We start from the raw sequence: 12,799 nt of genomic DNA, 5'->3' as shown, positions 1-12,799 counted from the left end.
TGAGGGGTATGGAGTTGGTTTATTCTTCACAAATATCTTCTAATTCAGAACAAGGATTAAAGTGTTCAGTTCAGTTTGCCACAACTTTTAAAAGTTACAATGTCATACTAACTCTTTTCGTTACTGAAAGTTTTAAAAAGATGTATTGTGTAGAGTCATGAATCAAACTTGAAACACATCCAATTTTCAGACCTGAAGTGTTTTTACAGCTTACAGGAGCTGTTTAGTGTACTCGTGTGTTTATATGTTTAGTTGAACTGCCCATCTTTAATACAGGCAGTCAAACTTGTGGTAAATTTTAAAATACTGCATTCATTAAGAAACATACATAGTTTGTAAGCTGTCCTTCTTTAATATAATAAAATATGAAGAATTTAACGTAAATGCTTTCTCTAACTATTCCTTTCCAGATGAGAGTCTCTTCACTGGGTAGGATGCCTATTAAATCGCTTGAGGATATCAGGCAAATGTTCCAGAGGCTGTCAGTCCGGAGACTGAGTTCCTCCCCACTTCCAAGTGTGAAGGAGTCATCATCTGAAAGCCCCAATAGTTTTGTGAGAAAACTGTCTATTTTCAGAATGAAACTGGCCTCACCTGCTTTAGATGGAGCTGCTCAAAGGGCTGGTGAACCTCACAATACTGACAGCCCAGAAAATTCCCAAGTGCCTCAGGAACTAGATATGGTGAATGTAGCTGGCTGTGAACCCAACAGTGCTGTGTCATCTATTGAGTTATCTCCCTTACCTAAACTATGTTATGAAGCCGAGAGTCCGGATGAAGCTGCTTTGGTTCACGCTGCCAGGGCTTATAAATGCGTTTTACAGTCTAGGACTCCAGATCAAGTAACTGTGGACTTTGCAGGTCTGGGATCTTTAACGTTTCAGCTTCTGCATATCCTGCCTTTTGATTCACTGCGGAAAAGGATGTCAGTGGTGGTTCGGCATCCGGTCTCCAACAAAGTGGTGGTGTACACAAAAGGCGCAGACTCAGTCATGATGGATTTGTTGAGAACTGCATCTGAAGGTATCTGTAGAACTCGTAATTCTTTGCTCACCTTGTACATTCTTCAGTACAGGTGAAAGATGGCATGATTCATGAGAGGAGACAAGTGAGCAAGCAGAAGTATTATCTGTGAACAGTTCTTGTGGGGAGCCCGGAAAGGTAGCATTGCATGTCACCTAGATATATCTGTGCTGTGTGCTGGTGTGGGAACTGCAAAGAGAGAAGCAACTGTTAATCAAAGGGTTTAGTGGTGTCTTAAGCAGACCCTTTGGAGCCAACTGAAGTATTTCCAGTTGCAAAGTAAGGTCATCTGCATGAGTTGGCTTCTGCTACACAGTGAGTAGTGTTTATTAGAATGAGATACTCTCTAGCCTTTACCTGTGTTAGCGTTTCTCAACTTTTGGAGAGAGGTGTCAGGAGCAGATGTCAACTCTCAGTGCGTTTTGATTTTTTTTTCCTCAGCCACTCATTATTTCTGTGTTTCTAGATGTAATAATAATATCTGCTGGGCCCAGTTGTGTGGAGGTAAATGTTTCTGAATGGACCACAGGAGGGATGCACCATGCACGTTGTTTAAGCTCTGACTTATTCGTACACCATAGCAAATGGTCACTGATTTTTAACTGAAGGGAGTAAAGAGAAAATATTACCTGTGTATATTAGAAATAAATACCTAAGTATATTTAAGTTCAGAAGATGTTCCAAAGTGGTGGTGGGGTTTGTTTGTTTTTATGGTTTGAAAAGTAATATAAAGGAATTATTTAAAGGCTTGCTTTCTGCAAAAGGAAGTTTGGTTTGTATGATGCATAAGGAAGAGGAATGTTTCCAGTTTCAAGAGTGGATTTTAACTTGCCCAACATAAGCCATCTAAAGTTTAGACAAAAAGTCTCTGTAGGCAATGGGACAGATACAATACCTCCAAAATCTTTCATCTTACTCGGGGAGTAATTTCATTCTTGAGGTGCCTCTCCTTACTTTGTTTCTCAAGGTAAACTTGGAACCTAACTTTTGCATCTCCGAAGTTAGGTGAATTGAATGCCTGTCTGAATAGTCCACCCCTTAACAGTTATTTTTATCAAAGCTTTTCAGTAGCTGCCCTTTTGGGTCCCTCCCACTAGACCAGTGACAGTAAAGCTTCTTGAGTATTTGTGGCCCAGTTCATTTTAGAAAATAATTTTTTTTAGAAAAAGATTTTGATACAAAGCAAAGACGTATCAGTACCAGATGGGTTCATCTGCACTGCTTGTGCATGCTTGTGCACTGCATGCTCACTATAGAGACAGCACATGGTGCAAACATGAAGATACATTCATAGTTAAAAGTTTAAACATTTTGGTGTTTTAAAAATGTATTTAGACCTTCAAAATTTTCCACAAAATTTAGCCTAAACAAACATGTTTAATTTGCTTTCTCTTCTTTTTGTGTGATAGCATGTACTAATAATTCAGAAATTGAAGAGAAGATTAAAGAGAGAACTCAGCAGCATTTGGATGACTATGCCAGAAGAGGACTGCGCACTCTGTGTATTGCTAAGAAGGTATTCCTTTTAATACATACTTTGAAGAATGTTTGCAGTCTGTGACCAGCCTGAGAGGTATCACCAGTGGAGCAAACATCACAGCTTCTAAACAGATTCTTCCATTGCCCCACTTTGTTTATCCTTATGTTCTTTCAGAAGGAATCTGTAAGATAACCCAGATCAATTCCTGACTTCTGTTGGATTGCCATAGTTGTTGTCAATTTAGGATCAAGCAGCTTAACAGCCCAATTATGAAACAGGGGTTGTTAAATACTCTGATTTTTCTTTAAGAGTCCTAAGCAGACCTCCTTGTGCGAATCTTACCCTGGTTGGAATTTCAGGCACAGAAAACAAATTAAGTCACACCTGTTTTATTGGATGTCACAAACAGTTTGCAATGTTACAAACTCTAGATGCACAAGTTAAGTGATGTTTTGAGATTCCACTTTAAATTCAAAGCTGATCAGAAGTAAATTTCCTTAGGGATTGAAACAGGCAAGAAGCCTCTTTACAAAGCCTTATGTAAAGTGAAAGAACAAGCTGTGTAGTTGCACAGTCATCGAGCTGTACTCAGCTGTGCAGTGGTTCTGTGGCTGTCTCAGTGCTGCAGTTAAAGAGCAGTAGGGAGAGAATACTGTGTCCATGGACTGCTGCCTTCCGTCTAAGTAGAAATCTGGCAGGCAGCTCCAGGAACCCGCAGGGTCCCAGTGAGTAGGCTGGGTAAGTAATCTAACTCTCTGAACACCGTACTAAATCCAGGGACATGTTGGAGCACATGTCAGAGCAATGCTCTGCCAGGGGCTGCACTTCTAGGCTCAGGATGTGGGCAGCAGAAGTAACCACGAGAACACTTCCGAGGCACCACTGAAAACACAGTATAGATACATGCCGGATGTTTTCTCTCCCTGTGTAGGTGATGAGTGATGCAGAATATGCAGAGTGGTTAAATCATCATTTTTTAGCAGAAACCAGTATTGACAACAGGGAGAAGCTGCTGCTTGAATCTGCCACGAGGCTTGAGACAGAACTAACTTTGCTCGGTATGTAGAAAATGCTATAGTCCCCAGGAAACAGCTTATGATGTTCATAATTGGAATTTGCTTGTAGAGAGCTGGGCTAATCTCAATTTGTGTAACACATAGCTTTCTACAGACCTAGAATTTATTGTCACTCCTGAATTTTCATAGATCTCGCTAGTAAATTTGTACTAGTAAAACACTCTGAAGACAGCTGGTACTCTCCTGTTGTTTGTAAAGGGGAAACATTTTTTTTACTGATTTTTTTTTAATCATTACTATTGTATTTTTCTGTGTTCACTAGAGTTTTTAAATATCATTTTAATAAGCATATGAAATGATAATAACAAATCACAGGCGTGCCTATGCAAACATTCAGAGATATCCCACTTCTGGATGTGTTTTCCATCAGTGTTGCATTTGTGGCACAGCAGGTATACTTGTGCTGTGTCCTGTAATAATATGGAGCTGGGAAGTCAGGCATGCTTCTGCAGGAACCATTCTTCTGAAGGTCATTCAGCTGTGCAGAAATGAAATAAAAAATGTTTCAAAAGGTGTGTAAAAGGGCAACTGCAGACTGGCAGTAAAGGCAGCTCATGCTAGAACCTAGAAGCTGAAGAGAGACGGGTCCTATTGTGTAAAAAGGTGTTACTTCCCTCATTTTGTGCCATATCTGCTTAGTGCAAATGCCATAAACCTTGATACTAAAAAGAGTTCTGGAATTACTGGCTTCAGTTTCTGGAGAGAAGCCAGAGGAGTGCTGCAAACTGATGTCATTTTAAGGATATACAGGTACCCTTTGTCACTAAAGCCAGCAGAGAGAAGTCTAGCTGCTGTGGGGTCCTGCTGTCCTGCAGGCCAAAGCATTTTTTTCTACTTGTATCTCTGGTGTGACAGTAACCAGTATGGGTTGGCCCTAATGTTAAATGGAAGTGAGAACACGGATGTTAAATGGCTTCATACAGCCAAGGTGCTTGCTTAATATCACTCTCCCTCCCTCCCTCCCTTAATCACTCACTCCCTCCCCTCTGTCCCTCCCTCCCCCCAGCTCCTTCAATCCCACCCTCCCTCCCCCATCCCCCCCACCTTCCTCATTCCCTCTCCCCCCCTTAATCCCTTAATTCAACCCACCCTCCCTCTCTGCATCCTTCCCCCCCTGCATCCCTCCCCCCTCCCACCCTCTCTTAATTCCATTTTCCCTCCCTCCCTTAATCCCCTAATCCCACTCTCCCTCCTGCCTTCACTCCTCCCCCTCCCTTCCTCTCTCCCCATCTTGCTCCCATTTTCAAGCATTTCACAGTAGGGTGTCTAGTTTTGGATGTGGGTATGCAGAGAACCATCTTGTCCTGTCACTCTTGCAGCATTTTGGAAATACAGCAGCACTAATCCTTCTGCTTGTCTAAATTAAGGTGCCACTGGCATTGAAGATCGCCTGCAGGAGGGTGTTCCGGACACGATACAGGCATTACGGAAAGCAGGAATAAAAATATGGATGCTGACAGGTGACAAGAGAGAGACAGCTGTCAACATTGCCTATGCTTGTAAGCTGCTGGAACCAGATGACAGAATCTTCAGTCTTAAATCACAAAGTAGGGTGAGTGGAAAATTAGATTTTCTTCTCTGCTGAAAAATTCTGTTAGGCTGTACCACAGGACAACATAGAGAAACAAAATGTTCTCTGCTTTCTCAACCCAACAAAGACAGCATGATTTCTTGGAACATGAAAATACTGGAAAACTAATGGTTTCCTTCCATGTGGGTAACATGTGAAATCTTTTCTATGTATGTAACATTTGTTTCTTTATATACAGTCCCTAAATTATGATTAATTATTTCAGTTAAGACCGCTTAATTTCCCGTTGTGATAAGTTAGGGTGTTAACAAGGCCCCAGGTTGTACCAGGGGAAGTTTAGGTTGGATATTAGGAAAAGTGTCTTCACCGAAAGGGTTGTCAAGCATTGGAACAGGCTGTCCAGGGAAGTGGTTGAGGCACCATCCCTGGAGGTGTTTAAAAGGTGTGTAGGTGTGGTGTTGAGGAACTTGTTTTAGTGGTGGACATGGCAGTGTTAGGTTTATGGTTGGACTGGATAATCTTAAAGCTCATTGTCAACCCAAATGATTGTATGATTCTATGTTATTAGACATTTCAAATGGCTGTGAGTTAGAGCATATTAGCAGTAGGAGAATTACTGTTAGGCAAATTCTATTGAATTAAGTTTTATGTTGCTTTTTGTAATACTTGCCTTCAGCCCTGATTGTCTCGCAAAGATATAGAAGGAATAATCTCATTGAAGTACATTGCACACAATTCAAACTAATCTGTCAACACTTTTATCAGAGAAAAAACCACCTTCTCCCTCACAACCCAGTAATTGAATTGTGTGATAAAGAGTGGTTAAAAATGCTGGTTTGGATAGCAAGTTTAATCCTACTTCATCGTTTCATCCTCTTGTGGTTGCTTATAAGAAGTTGGTTTTCAATTGATTTTTATCAATTTTGGATTGCTTACGAAAGAGATTGCTGGTAAAGCCAATGTATGAAATGTCCCTCCTCAGAGCAGCCATAAAACCTGAGGCTTCTCCAAAGTGTGGAGGAATTTTCTAAGATCTTTCATTTTTCTTTGTTTCTCTTAAGAGAAACACGTTACTTAAGAAGTATAGTTTGTATTTCTTAAGATGCCATAAAAGATAGTGTGGCAAGTAGTAACTGGGGGGAAAATAAAGTGAAAAATAAAGGATGTTAATGCAGTTGTGTTTGAGGAAAGCTTGGAATTTGATATCTGGTAACACTTCTCTCTGGTTTTTTTTCCCGACTGGGGAATGAGTATCTTACTTGACAGTGGGAACTGAGCCACTTTTGGAGTAGTGCTCTTCCTCCCTCTAACTGGGTTTTGAAACAAAAAATAGGATTTGATACTGTTGCATTTCAAAGTAAAATAATGAGAACATTTGTTCTTCTATATGGCATGGACTTACATATATCGATATCAATAAACTTTTGGGCATCTTATGTTGATTCTGACAAGCTAAAAAATTCTACCAGGCCAGTTCTTCAACAACTCACTGCAGCTCACCTGTAATCTGATTTGAAATGCACTTTTGGCTTTGCATGCTAGACGAAAGAAATCTAAGGAGCAAAAGTTTTCTATGAAAGCTGTATTAACATTACAGAATCCTTAACAGTTGCTTTTCCTGATAGTCTGTGAAGGTTTTCTGACTTGCTTCAGTTTTTTCCCTTCTCCTTATGCAATACCCAAGCCAATCTGCTTGAGCAAAGTTATATCACAGACCCTTTTATTAACAACGGACTGCATCCTTAGTGATTTTAAAGGGTTATTCAGGCTCATGTCTGAGCCTTTCTGGATTAAAGAGAAATGCTATACAAGGGCTGCATTTGACCTTTTCTCCGTAAGTATTTTATGAATTGAAAAGGGAGCCAGAATACAAACAATATTTAATAAGTTGGCTTTCTTTTGTCTTTAATTAGGATGTCTGTGCCTTGGTAATGAGCAAAATTTTAGAAGACATCCAGAAGAATGCTTCTGCCAAAAAAACCCCCAGTCAGAAGCTTGGAAATGTCTCTACAAGTCCCTCCACCCAAGCTCCAGGGTTCAGTGCAGGCCTGGTTATTGATGGAAGGACTTTAGAGCATGTCCTTCATGACAGCCTACAGAATATTTTCTTGGAACTCACAGAAAAATGTCGGGCTGTAGTCTGCTGCCAAGCCACACCACTACAGAAGAGTGTCCTGGTCAAGCTGGTGCGAAGTAAGCTAAAGGCAGTGACGTTAGCTGTAGGTGAGTCCTGTGGTTATCCTTCTTCCTCTGAAAAGAAGTAGAAGCCAGTTTCTTCTCTCCTGTATTTTGTTAGTGTCTGTAACAAAATTTGTTTTGCAAGCAAGATAATCTTTGAACCGTAGTTGTCTCTAGCATAAGATGCTGTTAGTCTTCTGAACTAGCAAATTTAGTCCATAAACTTACAGTAATCTAAAGCAATAAGAACAGCATCAGTCATGCAATGTTATGTAACATGTGCAAAGCAGCAAGTAAGAGGGTTTTCCTTTCCATCACAACCCCCCCAAAATAGGAAGGCAGAGGGGATATAACTGGCTCTGATTTAAAACACCCATATTTTCTGTTCTGGCATGCCAACTAGATTCTGGCAAAAGGAACAGCTATTATCCATTTGGAGAATATAGCTCAGTTCAGTCAGGCCTTCCACTTACTAATCCTCTTTTCCTTAGCGTTTTCCATAGGCTGCACTGTTGGCCATAAAAATGTTTTTCTCTGAACTCTCCTGCCATATCCAGAGCGATGTGATAGCCTGCAAAGCTAGTTTTGATTCTCCCTCTTTTCTCTATAGGTGATGGTGCCAATGATGTCAGTATGATCCAGGTGGCTGACACTGGTGTAGGAATATCGGGCCAAGAAGGCATGCAGGTAGTGTATCCAAAGACAGCTGCAAATGACATCAGGTTCCATTTTAAATCACTTTGGAGTGTACACTGGAGACCCAGCAGCTCCACAATCTACACCCTTACACAGGCAAGACTTTGCAGCCTGAACTCGCAGCCTGAGCTCACGCCCTGGTCTCAGCATTCTGCCAGGAGCAATCAGAAGCTGAATGCTGCAGGTCAAGCTCCAAACAACAGATCTTTTTGCCTATCACTGAGCTCCCAATTACTCATGTCCTGCAGGGAAATGAGCAGCCTAAGTGTCAGTGATTTCTGTGCACTTGTGTGGTAATAATGGCAACAGCTATGTTCCTGCCTATGCTATGTTGGGCTGAGCTCTGTGTGTTAGTTGTAAAGTTTTGTATGGCAGGGGATATCTGAGTGAGGGTAACCTTGTAAGCGCTATATATAAAAAATCATAAAATAAGTATTTCCAACAGCAGGTAAGTTGCTGACTTGGCAGTATCTGAAGCTTGTCTTTAACGGTTTGGATGTAGCATATCCTTTTCTTCGTGTGCATTGCAGGCTGTGATGGCAAGTGACTTTGCAATCTCTCAGTTTAGACACCTCAGGAAGCTGCTGCTTGTCCATGGTCACTGGTGTTATACCAGGCTTGCCAACATGGTGCTTTACTACTTCTACAAGAATGTGGTATGTAGCTATCCAATCCCATAGAAAACACAGTTTGCATATTCGGGGGCACTTAGGAGTTTAGTGCGGCTTTATTTTCTTTTTTCTCTTCCTATTGTGAATGAGATCAAAAAGCATATGTCAAACAATTCAGTTTCTCAGTGTCTGCAGAGACCAGAGACTCTTATTTTTTGGACTGAATTTCCCACTCAAAGCCATTGTCTGATTTGATTAAACAGTGGGTAATGGGTATTATTAATGTGGTGGCAGCATGACTATTTGAACAAGTCATGTCTGATTTTGAAGTGTAAAACTGCATGCTGGTCAAATATAATTTTCAAGTGTCAGATGGCATGAACTCTGTAGCATTTATACCTAGTTTTCCACAGATTACTGTAACCAGACCTAGGATCTGCCTGTTTTTCTCCTGGCTTTTAAAACACTTGTCTGTGAGTAACATTTTATCATGTCATCTTTGACTTTTCAGACCTACGTGAACCTCCTATTTTGGTACCAGTTTTTCTGTGGGTTTTCAGGCACATCAATGACTGACTACTGGATCTTGATTCTTTTCAATCTCCTTTTTACATCGGTGCCACCCATCATTTACGGTGTCTTGGACAAAGATGTATCTGCAGAGATACTCATGCAGCTCCCACAGCTGTACATGATGAGCCAGAAATCTGTGGTAGGTTAAAGAGTGCTTGGCCTGAAGCAAATTGAAATGGTCAGCATTTGAGCCATTTTTATCTTTCTTTCATGATTCACCTCAAACAAACATTGTTTTAAAGCACTTTCTCTATTAGAAAAACATCTAGGCCTGTGCAATATGTGCACAAATAAAATCTGTTTTTCAGAAAATTTTTGTTGGCTCTTTTTAGTCATAGACCCGATCTTATCAGACATTTGGATGATAAGAAAAATTAAAGACTTCAGGTGAAGCAATGTACTACATAAACATTGTTAGAGAAGTCAAGCAGAGCATGTACCAAAAAGAAGGGGCTGGACAAAGAAGAAAGTGAGACTTGGCATTCAGTGATGGTAAAGTGCAGGGTACATCACTGTCTGCTAGCCCCCTCCTTTCCTTAGTACTCAGTTAGCTACAGCTCTAGTAGGTCTGTTCTGACAGAAACGACTGTAAGATCAGAGTTCCCAGAGGTGGCTGCTGATTTAAATACTAACAGTTATGGTTGGAGGGAGATCTTCATTCTAATAACTATAACACAAAAGATGCTTCTTTCATTGGGAAACTAACTGGAATTACTTCTGCATGTAATCTTTCCCCAAATCCAAATTAAAGCTAGTTAAGGATGCAGCAATTTGTTCAGTTTGTTTCAATGCCATTATGTTTTTTTCTCACAGGCTTACGTGCCTTCAACTCTCTGGATAACCTTGCTGGATGCTTTTTACCAAAGTCTGGTTTGCTTTTTTGTGCCTTACTTTGTAAGTGCTGGATACAGAATACGTTTATACGTTTTGACATGCTTAAAACCTAGGCAAATCAGAGAATAAGTATTTGATTTTTCTTCCTGATATATAAATGTATACTAAGAAGATCGTCATTGGAATGGAAGTGAAATGTGTGCATGCAAATATGTATGGTATTGAAACTATTCATGACACTTTGTATTGGGACTATATGTAAAGAATATATTACACTGACTGCTGTCTTCCTTTGCAGACTTACTATGACTCAGACATAGATATTCTTTCTTTTGGAAACCCTATAAACACAGCAGCGCTCTTCACAATACTGTTTCACCTTCTCATTGAGTGCAAGTCTGTGGTGAGTACTTTGTTTCCAAAACAGTATATTCCTAACAGAATATGTGCATACAGCTTTCAATAAAATGAAATGGAAGAAAGATCTTCATATACAAAACAGAATACATATAAAAGGGCCAAAACCTAAATATTATACTTATGTGACCATGTGAGCTCTTCTAATGCACCTCTCATTGGAACCAATAGAATTACTTATATGACTAAAATTAATACAGTTTGGCCTCAGAATTATTTGTAAACAGTGAAAGGATCCTGCCTTGTTAGGGTATGGTGGATTTTGGGGATGTCAGTTCAGTTTTGCAAATGATAAAATCAACCAGTGATCTACTGAAACTTCCTTAGTTCTCAAAGCTGGCATCTCAAAGACAACAATGTGAATTGTTGATTTTGAATGCTTGGAGCTGATGATCTGCTCTGTTGCTAGGATGAACAATTCGGAGGGGTATTTTGATGCCAGAATGGGAAAACCAGTATGGTACGGAAACATTATTGCAGTTTTTAATTAAGTCTGCGCAAGCTGAAGCAGCTGCGTTACCTTGGATAAAGTTATAGCCCTTACAAGGGTAATATTTGGCTATTTGGCATAATTTTAAAGAAAATACATTAATGTTTACAGTAGAAGGACGCAGGTTAATGGATTTTATTATTTATTTGACTTTTTTTGAAAAATATTTTTAGGATTGTTTTATAATGGATGAAATTTCAAGTTGTGATTTCATTGTTCTCTTGGGAGCGTGGCAGCCATGATAAAAATGTCTTTATTGAGAATATATGGATAGCATGAGTGTATTCACGCTCTGAATAGAGAACTTGACTTAAATGGGTTTTGTTTGGCGTTTTTGAATGTCAGCAGCTGTCAGACCAGTGACAATGTTGTTTCCTATTATAGTCGTTTAGGTGTAAAATTACAGAAAACTCCAGTGTAGAAAGCTAATTAACCTCTCAAGCTAGATACATAAAGGTGATGGTCATGTGAAGATCTGGCCTCCGTTTGCTTGAGAAAGCTTTCTTTGCTGCCGGTAGATGAGGTGGCAAATGGCATAAAAATGTCTTTCACGAAAGAATGAAAAGCTATGATTTATTAGAATAAGATAAATTAAGTGGTTGGGGTACCTGTGTACTGTGGAAAGACAGCTCCATTCTTTCTGGACCGTTTTGTATGAAATTGGGAATATTATCTGAACAGATGTATCCTCTGGTACATTCAGCAGCTGCCCTTGGAGGAAGAGTATGCACGTTCATGCTTGCCAGTGTACTCATATACAGGTGTTATAGGTCTTCCTGTTTTAGAGCTTAAATCTAATTTCTTTCCTTTTCTGCTTTGCAGACTTGGATACATACAGTAGTTATAGTTGGCAGCATCCTGTTTTACTTTATCTTCACTCTGGCTTTTGGAGCAACCTGCAAAACCCACAACCCACGATCAAATTCTTACTGGATCATGGAAAAGCACATAACAGACCCAGTATTTTACTTAGTTTTCCTCCTGACTACTTGTGTTGCTCTGCTACCCAGGTGTGTTTCTGTTTTATAATCACAGATTTCTGCTGTTACCAAAATTAGTTTTCTGTGACTCAGTGATGTTATAAATCTCTGGCTAGAGGTCTTCCCCCCCAACCCACAATTTAAAGAAAATTTCATGACTCTACCAGACCAACCTATGCAAGGACAGCTTTTTAGTGAATTTCAGTAATAAAAAAACATTTTGTTATTTACATTATATTAAATATTGTCTTTGAGGGGAAAGAAACAGTAACTTTTCTAACCACAGAGTTCATAATTTATATACAAATCGGTGATCAAAGCTGGACGTGTACTATGCTTAGTGCACGGACATATAAGTACTGTGCTTAGTCTGTGTTTATTTGTGAAATGATTTTCTGTTTGAAATTTATGCCACAAGTATATACACGAATATTTAGAATGAAGAATGCATGTACAGACTTCTTTGTGAAGTGAAAACACACTGACTAGGTTCACAAGGGGCCCTGATATTTTTTGCCTCACTGCAGAAGTCCAAGTTCAATAACTCATTCACTCTGGAAAGGCAGGAGCATTGGGTGGAGGTCCCAAACTCCAGCATGCTGAGCAGGGTGACACCTGAGTGAGCCAACAGAGGAAAACAGTGTGAAAACCAATGAAAGAGACTTGATCAAACTCTCGGTTTAGCTCTCCTTAGTAGCCACAGCCATCTTCCTTTCACTGGCTGAACATGAACTCATCTGCAGCCTATCAGTGAAGTGCCTCTGCTAATTTGTTCATTGTTCTGTGTTTTGTCTCTTTCATTTCAGAAAGAATTAGACTTGAAATTGAATTGCACAGACAAATACTAAGAAGTGCTGGGGAGAATAAGTGCTGTTTCTTCCTCATCTGATGTAATTTTATATGGCTAGAC

General features: G+C 39.9%; 1 protein-coding gene across 3 annotated transcripts in view; it reads left to right on the top strand.

Annotated features, from left to right (window-relative positions):
* ATP10D (ATPase phospholipid transporting 10D (putative)) overlaps positions 1-12,799 on the top strand; it is a 45,112-nt gene that overhangs the window by 27,014 nt on the left and 5,299 nt on the right. For all 3 annotated transcript variants that reach the window (XM_064652886.1, XM_064652885.1, XM_064652887.1), the window contains 11 exons: positions 411-1,023; positions 2,433-2,539; positions 3,435-3,561; positions 4,947-5,131; positions 7,024-7,333; positions 7,899-7,975; positions 8,515-8,640; positions 9,107-9,307; positions 9,982-10,062; positions 10,301-10,405; positions 11,732-11,919. In XM_064652886.1, coding sequence (XP_064508956.1) covers positions 411-1,023; positions 2,433-2,539; positions 3,435-3,561; positions 4,947-5,131; positions 7,024-7,333; positions 7,899-7,975; positions 8,515-8,640; positions 9,107-9,307; positions 9,982-10,062; positions 10,301-10,405; positions 11,732-11,919 — 2,120 coding nt within the window. The remainder of the gene's footprint in view (positions 1-410; positions 1,024-2,432; positions 2,540-3,434; positions 3,562-4,946; positions 5,132-7,023; positions 7,334-7,898; positions 7,976-8,514; positions 8,641-9,106; positions 9,308-9,981; positions 10,063-10,300; positions 10,406-11,731; positions 11,920-12,799) is intronic.

Source organism: Pseudopipra pipra, chromosome 4, assembly GCF_036250125.1.
Source record: "Pseudopipra pipra isolate bDixPip1 chromosome 4, bDixPip1.hap1, whole genome shotgun sequence".
In the NCBI taxonomy this organism is placed as follows: Eukaryota; Metazoa; Chordata; class Aves; order Passeriformes; family Pipridae; genus Pseudopipra; species Pseudopipra pipra.
This window is presented reverse-complemented; position numbering and strand designations above follow the sequence as displayed.